The following is a 15,453-nucleotide window of genomic DNA, read 5'->3' as shown; positions in this document are numbered from 1 at the left end:
ACCCAGCAAGGATCTCATTCAAATATGAAGGAGAAATCTAAAGCTTTACAGACAAGCAAAAGCTGAGAGAATTCAGCACCACCAAACCAGCTCTCCAACAAATGCTAAAGGATCTTCTCTAGACAGGAAACACAAAAGGGTATAGAAACTCAAACCCAAAACAATAAAGTAAATAGCAATGGGATCATACTTATCACCAATTACCTTAAATATAAATGGGGTGAATGCCCCAACTAAAAGACAAAGACTGGCTGAATGGATACAAAAACAAGACCCTTATATATGTTGTCTACAAGAGACCCACCTCAAAACAAGGGACACATACAGACTGAAAGTGAAGGGATGGAAAAAGATATTCCATGCAAATAGAGACCAAAAGAAAGCAGGAGTAGCAATACTCATATCAGATAAAATAGACTTTAAAACAAAGGCTGTGAAAAGAGGCAAAGATGGACACTACATAATGATCAAAGGATCAATCCAAGAAGAAGATATAACAATCATAAATATATAGGCACCCAACATAGGAGCACCACAATATGTAAGACAAAAGCTAACAAGTATGAAAGGGGAAATTAACAGTAACACAATAATAGTGGGAGACTTTAATACCCCACTCACACCAATGGATAGATCAACTAAACAGAAAAGTAACAAGGAAACACAAACTTTAAATGATACAATAGGCCAGTTAGACCTAATTGATATCTATAGGACATTTCACCCCAAAACAATGAATTTCACCTTTTTCTCAAGAGCAGACAGAACCTTCTTCAGGATAGATCACATCCTGGGCCATAAATCTAGCCTTAGTAAATTAAAAAAAATTGAAATGATTCCAAGCATCTTTTCTGACCACAATGCAGTAAGATTAGATGTCAATTACAGGAGAAAAACTATTAAAAATTCCAACATATGGAGGCTGAACAACATGCTGCTGAATAACCAACAAATCACAGAAGAAATCAAAATATGCATAGAAAAAAATGAAAATGAAAACAAAACAACCCAAAACCTATGGGAGGCTGTAAAAGCAGTGCTAAGGGGAAGGTTCATAGCAATACAGGCTTACCTCAAGAAACAAGAAAAAAGTCAAATAAATAACTTAAAGCAACTAGAAAAGGAAGAAATGAAGAGGCCCAGGGTTAGTATAAGGAAAGAAATCTTAAAAATTAGGGCAGAAATAAATGCAAAAGAAACAAAAGAGACCATAGCAAAAATCAACAAAACCAAAAGCTGGTTCTTTGAGAAGATAAATAAAACAGCCAAACCATTAGCCAGACTCATCAAGAAACAAAGGGAGAAAAATGAAATCAACAAAATTAGAAGTGAAAATGGAGAGATCACAACAGACAACACAGAAATACAAAGGATCATGAGACTATTATCAGCAACTATATGCCAATAAAATGGACAACTTGGAAGAAATGGACAAATTCTTAGAAAAGTACAACTTTCTGAAACTGAAACAGGAAGAAATAGAAAATCTTAACAGACCCATCACAAGCACAGAAATTGAAACTGTAATCAGAAATCTTCCAACAAACAAAAACCCAAGACCAGATGGCTTCACAGCTGAATTCTACCAAAAATTTAGATAAGAGCTAACACCTATCCTACTCAAACTCTTCCAGAAAATCTCAGAGGAAGGTAAACTTCCAAACTGATTCTATGAGGCCACCATCACCCTAATACCAAAACCAGACAAAGATGCCACAAAAAAAGAAAACTACAGGCCAATATCACTGATGAACATACATGCAAAAATCCTTAACAAAATTCTAGCAAACAGAATTCAACAACATATTAAAAAGATCATACATCATGACCAAGTGGGCTTTGTCCCAGGGATGCAAGGATTCTTCAATATCCGCAAATCAATCAATGTGATACACCACATTAACAGATTGAAAGATAGAAACCATATGATTATCTCAATAGATGCAGAGAAAGCCTCTGACAAAATTCAACATCCATTTATGATAAAAAAAAAAACCCTCCAGAAAGCAGGAATAGAAGGAACATACCTCAACATAATAAAAGCCATATATGATAAACCCACAGGAAACCTTATCCTCAATGGTGAAAAATTGAAAGCATTTCCTCTAAAATTAGGAACAAGAGAAGGATGCCCACTCTCACCACTACTATTTAACATAGTTTTGGAAGTTTTAGTCACAGCAATCAGAGAAGAAAAAGAAATAAAAGGAGTCCAAATTGAAAAAGAAGAAGGAAAACTCTCATTGTTTGCAGATGACATGATCCTCTACATAGAAAACCCTAAAGACTCCACCAGAAAATTACTAGAGCTAATCAATGAATATAGTAAAGTTGCAGGATATAAAATTAAGATTTTTTTGCAGAAATTTTACAGAAATCCCTTGCATTCCTATACACTAACAATGAGAAAACAGAAAGAGAAATTAAGGAAACAATTCCACTCACCATTGCAATGAAAAGAATAAGATACTTAGGAATATAACTATCTAAAGAAACAAAAGATGTATATATAGAAAACTATAAAACACTGGTGAAAGAAATCAAAGATGACACAAATAGATAGAGAAAAGAAATATACCATGTTCATGTATCGGAAGACTCAATGTAGTGAAAATGAGTATACCGCCCAAAGCAATCTATAGATTCAATGCAATCCCTATCAAGCTACCAACGGTTATTTTTCACAGAACTAGAACAAATAATTTCACAATTTGTATGGAAATACAAAAAAAAAAAAAAAAAAAAACTCAAATAGCCAAAGCAATCTTGAGAAAGAATATTGGAACTGGAGGAATCAACCTGCCTGACTTCAGGCTATACTACAAAGCCACAGTCATCTAGACAGTATGGTACTGGCACAAAGACAGAAATATAGATAATGGAACAAAATAGAAAGCCCAGAGATAAATCCATGAACCTATGGACACCCTATCTTTGACAAAAGAAGCAAGAATATATAATGGAGAAAAGACAATCTCTTTAACAAGTGGTGCTGGGAAAACTGGTCAACCACTTGTAAAAGAATGAAACTAGAACACTTTCTAACACCATACACAAAAATAAACTCAAAATGGATTAAAGATCTAAACGTAAGACCAGAAACTATTAAACGTCTAGAGGAAAACATAGGCAAAACACTCTCCAACATAAACCACAGCAGGATCCTCTATGACCCACCTCCCAAAATATTGGAAATAAAAGCAAAAATAAACAAATGGGACTTAATTAAAATTAAAAGCTTCTGCACAACAAAGGAAATTATAAGCAAGGTGAAAAGACAGCCTTCAGAATGGGAGAAAATAATAGCAACAGCAAACAAAGCAATGGACAAAGAATTAATCTCAAAAATATACAAGCAATTCCTGCAGCTCAATTCCAGAAAAATAAACAACCCAATCAAAAAGTGGGCCAAAGAACTAAACAGATATTTCTCCAAAGAAGACATACAGATGGCTAACAAACACATGAAAAGATGCTCAACATCATTCATTATCAGAGAAATGCAAATCAAAACCACAATGAGGTACCTTTTCACACCAGTCAGAATGGCTGCTATCCAAAAGTCTACAAGCAATAAATGCTGGAGAGGGTGTGGAGAAAAGGGAACTTTCTCACACTGTTGGTGGGAATGCAAACTAGTACAGCCACTATGGAGAACAGTGTGGAGATACCTTAAAAAACTGGAAACAGAACTTCCATATGACCCAGCAATCCCACTGCTGGGCATACACACTGAGGAAACCAGAATTGAAAGAGACACATGTACCCCAATGTTCATCGCAGCACTGTTTATAATAGCCAGGACATGGAAGCAACCTAGATGTCTATCAGGAGATGAATGGATAAGAAAGCTGTGGTATATATACACAAAGGAATATTACTCATTCATTAAAAAGAATACATTTGAATCAGTCCTAATGAGGTGGATGAAACTGGAGCCTATTACACAGAGTGAAGTAAGCCAGAAAGAAAAACACCAATACAGTATACTAATGCATATATATGGAATTTAGAAAGATGGTAACGATAACCCTGTATGTGAGACAGCAAAAGAGACACAATGTATAGAACAGTCTTTTGGACTCTGTGGGAGAGGGTGAGGGTGGGATGATATGGGAGAATGGCATTGAAACATGTAAATTATCACATGTGAAATGAATCGGCAGTCCAGATTCAATGCATGATACAGGGTGCTCGGGGCTGGTGCACTGGGATGACCAGTGGGATGGGATGGGGAGAGAGGTGGGAGTGGGGTTCAGGATGGGGAACACATGTACACCCATGGCGGATTCAAGTCAATGTATGGCAAAATCAATACAATACTGTAAAGTAAAATAAATAAATAAATAAAATTTTGCTGTTTAAAAAGAATAAACATTTCCTGAGTCTTACCTGTAGCATGACGACATTGTCACCTTCAAAAGTGACAAACACATCTGTGTCACATTTTAAGCCTGAGATTTGATTTTCCATCATGTAACCCTATTGCAAAAAAGAGGACAAAAAGACAAATTTTATATTTGTAGTCCCATCATTATAAAGGACTAACATTTTCTTTCAAATTAAAAACATACAGACAATTAGAGAAAAAAAAAAAAGAAAATAACTTTATTTCTCCTGTCAGAATAACTATTTTAAGAATTTTGACCCGTCCCATTGGCTTTTGGTCCATAAATATTATTTGGAGTGTAGTCTTCATTAGCAGCAAAAACATCTAAAAACAGTCATGTCACATTTTTCCAAAATATTTCAATAAATTATGCTAGATTTTCTATTCCAAATCAAGGTGGGTTTCTCTGGTGTCTCAGTGGTAAAGAATTCACCTGCTAGCGCAGGAGACGAGGATTCAATCCCTGGGTCAAGAAGACCCCCTGGATAAGGAAATGGCAGCTCACTCCAGTATTCTTGCCCAGGAAATCCCATGGACAGAGGATCCTGGCGGGCTACAGTCCATGGGGTCACAAGAGTCAGACACGACTCAGCAACTAAACAACAAATTGATGATTATACCCCACAAAATGCAGGTGAATGATACCTCCCCCAACCCAACCCAACTGTTGATACTACATATAAAATAGGTAACTAGTGAGAACCTGCTACACAGCACAGAGAACTCTATTCAATGCTCTGCAGTGACCTAAATGGACAGGAAATCCAAAAAAGAGGGGACATATGTATACATATAGCTGATTCTCCTTGCTGTACTGCAGAAACTATCACAATATTGCAAAGCAACTGCATTCCAATAAATTTTTTTTAAAAAAAGCAGAAAAAAATTAGCAAAGCTACCTGTGATTCTTGGGAGATATAAAAATCCTAAATTGCCACTCTGTCTCTTAATGTCATTAAATACTCTGTATCCTGAATATACATTGTTTCCAGCCCATTTCTTCTTCTTCTTTTTTTTCTTTTCTCACTTCCTGAAATCCTTCTTTAAAGGGCAATAGCCTGCTGCTCCTTTCCAAAGTCCTGAAGTGTTTCTGCACACACCCTGGGAGAACCAGCTGCCCACGAGAATGTGGATCAGCCCCAGGCCAGAAGCAGAGGGAGCAGAGTTGCCCGTGTTTGGCCTCTGGCCCGTCACCTTCTCAAGGCCCCTGCGCTCTCCTTTTTCCAGCTCATCGTTCTCCCCCTTAACTCTCAAGATCCTCTCTCAAAATCTGCTTCCAGATCAGTCCAGCCACGTAAGTTACACCAGAGGCAGCTGTCACGTCGCGTCTCCCAGGAGTATGTGCACTTAGCACTTTGGCTCTGCTAGGGAATGACAAGCTTCAGCCTCTGTTGGATTCTTCAAGCCACATGGGCCAAGAAGGGTTACAGAGGGCACTCCCTGGGGCAGCTTCATATTCCAAACTCATGGTACCCATTATCTTTGGGGTGTGTGTGTGCTATGTCATGTCCAACTCTTTGCAACCCCATGGACTGTAGCCCGCCAGGCTCCTTTGCCCATGGATTTCCCAGGCAAGAATTCTGGAGCAGGTTACCATTTCCTACTTCTGACCCAGAGATCAAACCTGTGTCTCCTGCATCTCTTTCATTGGTAGGCAGATTCTTTACCGCTGAACCACTTGGGAAGCCTTTTCCTGGGGGACCCACATCATTTATGAAAATGGCCACTTGAGTGACAGAAGTGGGCAAGAAGGGGGCACTCTGGGTTCCTAATGCCCACGGGAAGCATCCCTGCTTCCTGCCCCAAGAGTCATCCTCTGATGCTCTCTCTGCCCCGCTCTCCTGGTTCCCCTCAGCATCAGTGCTGTCCGAGCAGGCGTTCTGCACAATGTTAGTTTACAGAAGGAAGGGCCTCTTCAACTCTCATTACTTTCATAAAGGTAAAATGATTGTGTATGTGTGTGCTGTCACTTCAGTCATGTCTGACTCTGTGCTGCCCTATGGACTGTAGCCCACCAGGCTCCTCTGTCCTTGGCAGTCTCCAGGCAAGAATACTGGAGTGGGTTGTCATTTCCTTCTCCAGGCGATCTTCCCAACTCAGGGATTGAACCCATGTCTCTTAAGTCTCCTGCACTGGCAAGCGGGTTCTTTACTGCTAGCACCATCAGGTATTTATGCATAAATGAATCAGCAGCATTTCCAGTCTGGAGAAGCTAGGCCTCCCCATCCCATCATAAGCACAAGGGAAACCCCACTCCTACCCCCCAGGCAAACCACATGAGATCAGGTTCTGACTGAGCGAGATCAGGCCCGGAGAGTGTTTCCCTGGCCAGGGAGTAGCTGAGTCAACTTTCACCGTCATCATTCTACCATTTGTGAAGTACCCCACACCAGCCAGATACCTCACTGGGTGCTTGACCCAAACTTCATTTATTATGTCAAGCTAATCCTTTTCTTCCTCCCAACAGCCCTGTGAGGTAGGCGTTACTCTATTTTACAGATGAAGGGAGTGAGTCTGGAGGGCTAAATTCTTGAATAATGTATCAAGTTCTGGTGCAGAAAAGATGAACATAGTATATACCACCTCTGACTTGGGGAGAAGAAATTATACATAAGAAGCACACCTGCTAAAGGCTTAAAATAACAATTTTGAAGAAATAAAGTACTTTTTCCTTGAGCATTGAGCTCTGGTCTCTTCCAGCAGGGGAAGGAAGAACAGGAGCTCTATAGTTCTGACACTTTTGAACTGTTCACACTCTGCCCTGGAAATCAGGCCAATCGGGGCTTTCAAATGAGCAGGCCAATGGCCCACTTGAAAGGCAGCAAACCAGCACAGAATCCCACCGACTCTCACAGAACGGGCACTGGAATTCCATGAACATAAAGATGCCTCATGCTCCTGTTGTTAGTTCTTCACACACATTATAACTGATTTGAAACTCAGATAATTGATTTGAAATTGATGCTGAAACTCAGCTCTGAATGCCTCTCCTCATTTGACAATTGAGTAAAACTGTGTGACTATGACTCTGATCATTTGAGACTCTCCAGGGTCCTGACTGAGCTGAGGTGACAAGGCTCACAGCCCTCAAAGAGCTAGTGGACAACTGAAATGAAGAAGTGGAGAGAAAACCCAAAGGCTTAACCACGTGCGAGGCCAGCACATCACCACTAATCTCCTGAAACCACCAGGGGCAGAGCTATGATCTAGTCGCCTTAGCAAAGACTGAGAGGGGCAGAGCGGGACCACCACCTGGGGCGTCATGACAGCTGCAGCCTCATACTGTCTCCTCGCACAGCCCATCCTCCCCAGAGCCACCACCCAGGAGCCCCGCTTCTGCCCTAAGGAGGAGCCTCTCGTCGGGGCCCAGGATGCCAGGGACTGGCGTCCTCCCTGGTGCTTCCTAGAAGAATATCAAGTATTCTAGCGAAATGACCCAGGCTGTACTGCCTGCTCTGTACTCCTTCGCCTGCCCGAGACACTTCCCCCCCAGTCTTTCAGCCTCAGGGCTCCCTCGTGCCCTGCTGGGATTCTGTTCCATTTTTCTAAGCCTCAAAATGGTCTCAGCTTTAACTGGTGAGCCAAAGAGGCCCACTCGGCCAGAGGACCACACATCACCCACAGTTCTAGGCTCCTGATGCGTCTGTAGTTGAAGCCTGGCGGAACGGACTGGGTCCCCACCCTGCCTGTCACACTGGGCATCTCTCCATCACAGGCCTGAAACTTTGGCCTCCAGTGTATCTCAAGTCAAACCTAAAATTTTACTCTGGAGAGGCCCTATCACATTATAGAGAGTGTGTGCCTGAGTGTGGGGTGTGTGTGTGTTCTAGGCTGACCTGTGTCCCCTGAAGTTCCTGCAATGACGTCCTAACCCTCAGGACCTCTAATGTGACTGTATTTGGCGATAAGACCTGTGAGAAGGTAATCAACTTTAAATGAATTCATTGGGATGGGTCCTAATCCATGATAACTGGTGTCCTTATAAGAGGCGTGAGGAATTTGTATCAACTGATGCTAAAGCTGAAGATTCAATACTTTGGCCACCTGCTGTGAAGAGCCAACTCATTGGAAAAGACCCTGATACTGAGAAATACTGAAGGCAAGAGGAGAAGGGGATGGCAGAGGGTGAGATGGTTGGATGGCATCACCGACTCAATGGACATGAGTTTAAGCAAGCTCAGGAGATGGTGGAGGACAGGGAAGCCTGGTGTGCTGCAGTCCACAGGGCCACAAAGAGTCGGATATGACTTAACAACTGAACAACAACAATCCCACCATTGTGTGAAAACTGTATAAATCTTAATTCTATTGAATTGGTTCATAGTGCTTTTCAAGTCTACTACATTCTTCTACTTTTCTGTATATTCATTCTATTAATTTTTGAGAGTTTGATACTGAAATTCCAACTAAAAATCTTAATTTATCTATTTAAAAAATAATTGTAATATATAATGGAACTACATGTTCTGTATTTTCCAAGTCTCCTGTAAATGCATGATCATACTTTCATAATTTACTAGAGAAAGAGGGAAAAAGAAGAGGCACTGGGACACAGACACACAGAGGGAAGAGCATGTGAGGACACAGGGAGGAGAAGACGGTCACATACAGGGCTCCCTGGGCAGCCCACTGGTAAAGTATCCGCCTGCAGTGCAGGAGACCTGGGTTCAATGCCTGGGTCAGGAAGATCCCTGGAGAAAGGAATGGCAACCCACTTCAGTATTCTTGCTTGGGAAATCCCATGGACAGAGGAGCCTGGCGGGCTACAGTCTACGGGGCTGCAAAGAGTCGGACACAACTGAGCAATGAAACCGTCACCACGGGCCAGGCAGAGAGGCCTCGGGAGAAACCAACGCTGCCTCCACCTTGATTAGGACGTTTAGCCTCCAGAACTGTGGGACAGTACGTTTCTGCTGTTTAAGCTTTGTTATGGCAGCCTGAGCAGTGTCTGTGTGTGTGCGTGACGTGTGTGTCTGCCTGTATGCGTGCAGTATTATCCGAATCCTGCTTGTTCTCCACCAGAGGGAAATCGACATGAACTGTCGCTCCAATGTGAACAGATCCCCTGGAGTCTTAGGGAATTCTCTCCACCATCCTCTCAAGGCACTCCCTAGCACCTTGGGTTTTCATTATAAAATGAAATGGTTGTTTCCATCATTTTCCTTCTCTTCCACCTTGGACTCTTCTAAGCAGGGGCCTTGGCTTATACATTTCAGGTTGGGGACTGGGGAGATGAGAAAAACGACGGGGAGTGAGGGAAGAAAGAAGTTTAATGCCCCCAAAAAGTGAATAATATTTTCCATTAGCTTACTTCACTGTGAATAAAGAGAGAAATGTGGACTAGACAGAAGGAACTCTAAATGATGTGCTCCCCAAGCCAACAGCGTCCTCGGGGGACACATGGGCCAGGATCTGGGAGGAAAGAGCAGGCTGGGCAGACACGTTACTCTCGCCTTGCCTTCTGGGTTATATCGGCCTCCAAGCAAGTAATTGTGAAAGTCATTAAGGTTGTGTCCCATTTCAGTGAAGGCCCCACAAAACATATTTTATGATTTCAACTTTGTACACTGGAAAGTTTAATATGTTCCTGCTGCTTTTCACATCTCTGATTTTTTTTTTTTTTTAGTATATGATTACGTTGAATAAGTATATCAGAACAAAATTAGAAACAGGCTTTCTTCCCCCAACCCAACCCTTTAAACCCATGGAGGGTACATTTTGTTCATTTTTAGAAGAAGATAAAATCAGCCTTATCTTTTTGGCTAAAGGAGGGTCAGTGGAAAATAGAGAGACCATCCAGGAGGGACTTGTGTCAATTTTACACCAACATATCTCTTGGAAAAGACCCTGATGCTGGGAAAAACTGAGGGAAAGAGAGAAGGGGGCGACAGAGGATGAGTTGGTGGGATGGCAGCATTGATTCAACAGACATGAGTTTGGGCAAACTCCAGGAGGCAGTGAGGGACAGGGAAGCCTGGCGTGTCACAGTCCATGGGGTTGCAAAGTCAGGCACGACCAAGTGACTGAACAACAGCTACACATCTGTGCTGCCTGACATGGAAGAGGACCCATGTGTGGGTGACTGTGACTGCTCCCTTTCCCGTGACAGCTGTGGTCAGGGTGGCATCTCCTGACAGCCCAGCAGACAACGGATGCTCTGATGCAGGTAGTCGCGAGGCATCCTGCCCTGCCCTGTGTGCTTTGGAATGACCCTGAACTCTCAGGGCTTATGAACTGCGAGGGAATTCACCTGTGGGTCCCATCACCAAACATTTGCTCAGGGTTTGTGCTGCAGGCAGTGGACCACAGACTGCAAACCACAGATACAGTCCTGTCCTCAGAAGACAGGCAGACACCAGTCAAGGAGACAAATAGACAGGTGATTAAACCATCTGTGGTAGGATAAATGGCTAAAGAAGATGTGCTATTACACATATACACAATGGACTATTACTCAGCCATAAAAAGGAACAAAATTGGGTCATTTGTAGAGATGTGGCTGGACCTAGTGAAGTAAATCAGAAAAACACATAGCATATATTAACACATATATGTGGAATCTAGAAAAATGGTACATATGAACCTACTTGCAGGGCAGGAATGGAAATGCAGATGCAGGGAACAGATGTGTGGACAAGCGGGGAAGAGGGGGGATGAACTGGGAGACCAGCATTGACATGTATGCACCACCACATGTGAAACAGCCAGTGGGAAGCCACTGTGCAGACAGGGGGCTCTGCTCAGCGCTCCAGGTCATCACCGATAGAAGGGCGGCGTGGAGGGGAGGGAAGTCCAAGACGGAAGGGATGCACACATCCAGCTGACTCATTCACTGTGTACCAGAAACTCACACAACACTGTAAGGCAATTATCTGCTGTTGTTCAGTCACTCTGCATGTCCAACTCTTTGCAACCCCGTGGACCACAGCAGGCCAGGCTTCTCTGTTCTTCACCATCTCCCAGAGTTTGCTCAAACACAGGTCCATTGAGTCAGTGATGCAATTATACTCCAATAATTAAAAAAAAAATCCTCTGAGGTAAGCGCCAGAAAGGAAAAGATCTGGATTCCATGAAGAAAGAATAAATAAGAAAGACCTCTTCTAACTGAGATGCCAGAGAAAATTTTCAAGGCTTGTTTAACTTACAGCCATAAAGAGTCAGCCAAGCCCGAAATGGAGACAGCTTACTCCAGGTGAAAGACAAGCATGTGCAAACACCCCATGGCCAGGAAGGAGCATGGAATGTTCAGGACTGGAAAGAAGGCTGGACTGGAGGTGGGGTGCGGGCAGGAGAGGGCCCCAAAGATAAGGTTGGAAACAGGTATCAAGTGACTCAGTACCTCAAGAAGCCTCTTGGACATTCATTTTATTGAAGATGTTAAGTTAGGTGCAATGTAAAGTCATAAGATAATTTTATTCTTTGCAATAAGATGACTTGTGATTTTTAAAAGATGGCTCTGTCTGCCAAGTGATCACAGCCCACAGGAGGCAAGAGAGAAAGGGTTGGACTAGTTGGTAAAGACGGGAGACCTGGGTGGCCTGGAGTTAGAGGGAGACGGGCGTGGATGAGCCGGGGGCGTGTGTGAGAGAGAACGCCCGGGCCACGTGAATGGGAGGCGTATGCTGTGGTGTTTACCAAGCTGCGCATCCTGGCAGGAGTATGTTTACAGGAAAAGATCCAATGTTCACATCTATAAATGTCAGATGTGAGAATCAGTGAGACATCCAAGTGGCCTGGTCAAAATGAAGGTTAGATACAAGACTCTGCAGATGCAAATAGATGTCTGGGATGGAGCTATAGCATCCTCATTACATAACTCTTCAAAACCAATGGAAGGAACAGAATTGTCAAGAGTCTAACTACACAGGGGCTTCCCAGGTTGTGCTGCTGGTAAAGGACCCTCCTGCCAACGCAGGAGAGGAAAGAGACACCGGTTTGATCCCTGAGTTGGGAAGATCCCCTGGAGGAGGAAGTGGCAATCCACTCCAGCATTCTTGCCAGGAGAATCCCATGAACCGAGGAACCTGGTGGGCTGCAGTCCACAAGGTTGCAAAGAGGTGGACGCCATGAAGCAACTTAGCACGCACACAGTAACTACAGGGAGAAGAGAGGCCTTAGGCTCGTGCTATGGAAAAGGCTGACGTTCTGAGGTCAGGCAGAAGAAGGCCAGCAGAGCAGACCAAGAAACAAAGAGGCAGAATGGAAGCTGAGAGCATGGTGTTCTGACAGCTTGGGAGAACGCTGGGCTCAGCAGGGAGGGGTCGACCAGGGCAAAGGCTGCTGGGACCTCAGGCAGGTGGGGACCCAGAAAGAGCCTCTGGACAGGGTCTCAGGGAGTCAACGGCGACTGGCCCAACACGGTTCAACAAATACGCAGGCATGACTCAGAAGGAGAACCAAATTTAAGACATCTGTCCCTGGCAATACAGCAGATGAGACAGTCTTTAAAAATTAAATCACCAGTAGAACCACTGAAAATATGCTTGATAAAATAGTTTTTAAAAATCACTTTGATGCGTATCAAACTGATAAAGAGAAATACTCAGAAGCTGAACTCAATAAGAAAGCATGACACCTAAATGGGTAGCAGGTAATGAGACCAAGTGAGAGGTTATATATAAGGAAATATGTATAATAGCTAGGATATGGAAGCAACATAGATGTCCATCCACAGATGAATGGATAAAAAAGTTGTGGTACAGATATACAATGGAACATTACTCAGCTATAAAAAGCTATCTGAGTCAGTTCTAATAAGGTGGATAAACGTAAAGCCTATTATACAGAGTGAAGTAAGTCAGAAAGAGAAGAACAAATGTTGTACATTAACGCACATATGTGAAATCCAGAAGGATGGTGCTGGTGAGTCTATGTGCAGGGCAGCAGTGGAGACGCAGGCATAGAGAACAGACGTGTGGACACGGGATGGGGGAAGCAGAGGGTGGACGAATGGAGAGAGCAGCATGGAAGCACACACACTGCCATATGTCAGACAGCCAGCCAGTGGCAGTTTGCTGTCTGACTCAGGAGCTCAGACTGGGGCTCTGTGACGACCTAGCGGGGTGGGATGGGTGGGAGGTGGGGAGGGAGGTTCAAGAGGGAGGGGACACATATACACTTATGACTGATTCATACTCATGTATGGCAGAAACCAAGAGAATACTGTAAAGCAATTATCCTCCAATTAAAAATAAATAAAAAATTTTAAAAGAAAGGTCAAAAAATAAAATAGACACCTGTATAAACACAGTCCTCTGAGAAAACAATGTCTATCAGGGATTAAGTGAGAAAACACCACTCCTCACTCAAGAAGATAAGGAGGAAATTTGCTAGTCTCAGCTCTGGCTGTGGGGAGAGAGAGAGAAGCATCTCTGCTTAGAATTCTGACCCTGGCCTGCATTCATATGACTCTAGGGCCAGAATCCATACTCTCCATGAAGCCCTCAAAGCTACAAAGACAAAGACAAAGACAAAGCTACAAACCAGTTCAAGCGGGTTGTGGTCTCCAGTCCTCTGGCAGAGATAAACGCAGATCCTTTCTGCCTGGAAAGAACTACCAAGATAAAGCTCCAAAATTCTAGCATCACAAAATGCAAGAGTAAGAAAAGGACAATCAGAAGAGATGGATAACAACAGAATCAAAACTGCAGAGAGAGCTGATATTAGCTACTACACCAAGAAAGATAATATAAGAATACAAAGAGACAATATTGAAAATGACAATGGCCTGGGACTTCCCTGGTGGTCCAGTGGCTAAGACTCTGTGCTGCCAGAGCAGGGGGGGGGGGGGGCGGGGGGGGGGGCAGGTTCCTTCCCTGGTCAGGAAACTAGATCCCACATGCCACAACCAAGACCTGGCACAGCCCAATAAAGAAATAAACAAATAAAAATAAATATTCAAAATAACACAGTGGCCTAAAATTGTCCATAATTGTCAAGAGACACACATATACATATTCAGCAAACACAAATGACCCTAAATAAGAAAAATAAGGTAACAAATTCATAGTTAGATACATTACAGTGAAACCATAGATCATCAAAAAATAAAATAAATATCTTTAAGGAAGCAAAGAGAAAAAAATAGACAGCCATGAAAAATTATAATTGGGTACACAACTGATTCCTCAGCAACAAGAGAATCCAGAATAACAGTAAAAACTTCAAATGCTGAGAGAAAAGAACTGACACCCATGAATTCTATCCTTAACAGTGCTTAACCCTTCAAGGCTGAGAATGAAATAAAGATATATTTAGACAAAGAGAATTAGGTTTACTATCACAGGCCCACACTATTCTGGAGAAAGTACTCCAAGGAAAATGACAAAAGAAATGCAAGGAATTGTGAGCAAAGAAATTGTTTTTTTTTTTTTTTAAAAAGTGGTAGTTCTAGAGAAATCCTGATAATAATAAATATGATAGCTAATGCTTGGGATTGAAAAACATACTACTAAAGTAATGGGCAAGGATACTATAGAACGTGGGAGCTGATGATTAGTGAAAGCAATTAAAGCTCTCATATTGTTGGGAGAATGGAAAAAAAACGATTAATTTTAGACTTTGTGTGTTAAAGTACATACTCCAGCTGCTACAGTGACCACAAAAGGAATACAATAGGGACTTTCCTGGCAGTCCAGTGGTTAAGATTCCATGCTTCCAATGCAAAGGGGCAGGTTCAGTCCCTGTTTCCCTGACCAGGGACGGTAGGGTAAAAAAAAAGAACATAGCAAAATGGAAACTGGAAGAGAAGAATGGGAAGGTTCGGATGAGGGGTGGGGAATAACAATAAATCTGAAAGAAGGTATGAAACCCAAACAAACAGAGGTAAGACACAGCAAAATAGAAAGCAAAGAGTAAGATAGAAGAAATGAACTCAAATACACCAGCAATGAAAACAAACTAAACAGATAAAAATTTAGACTAAACAGATAAAAATGAGGTTGTCAGAGTAAACAAAATCTAAAAACCAGATAAGTGTTGTTTATAAGAAACATAAATGCAACACATGAACACAGAAAGGCTAAGTAAAAGCATATAACACAGAAAGACCAACGAAACAGAAG

General features: G+C 42.5%; 1 protein-coding gene across 1 annotated transcript in view; it reads right to left on the bottom strand.

The window, feature by feature from the left end:
• The window catches only part of ACOXL (acyl-CoA oxidase like), a 335,773-nt gene that overhangs the window by 124,927 nt on the left and 195,393 nt on the right, over positions 1 to 15,453 (bottom strand). Inside the window, exon 13 of the mRNA XM_061156338.1 lies at positions 4,393 to 4,482. Coding sequence (XP_061012321.1) covers positions 4,393 to 4,482 — 90 coding nt within the window. The remainder of the gene's footprint in view (positions 1 to 4,392; positions 4,483 to 15,453) is intronic.

Source organism: Dama dama, chromosome 11 (assembly GCF_033118175.1).
Source record: "Dama dama isolate Ldn47 chromosome 11, ASM3311817v1, whole genome shotgun sequence".
Classification (NCBI taxonomy): domain Eukaryota; kingdom Metazoa; phylum Chordata; class Mammalia; order Artiodactyla; family Cervidae; genus Dama; species Dama dama.
Note: the sequence above shows the minus strand (reverse complement) of the source record. Positions and strands in the feature narration are given on the sequence as shown.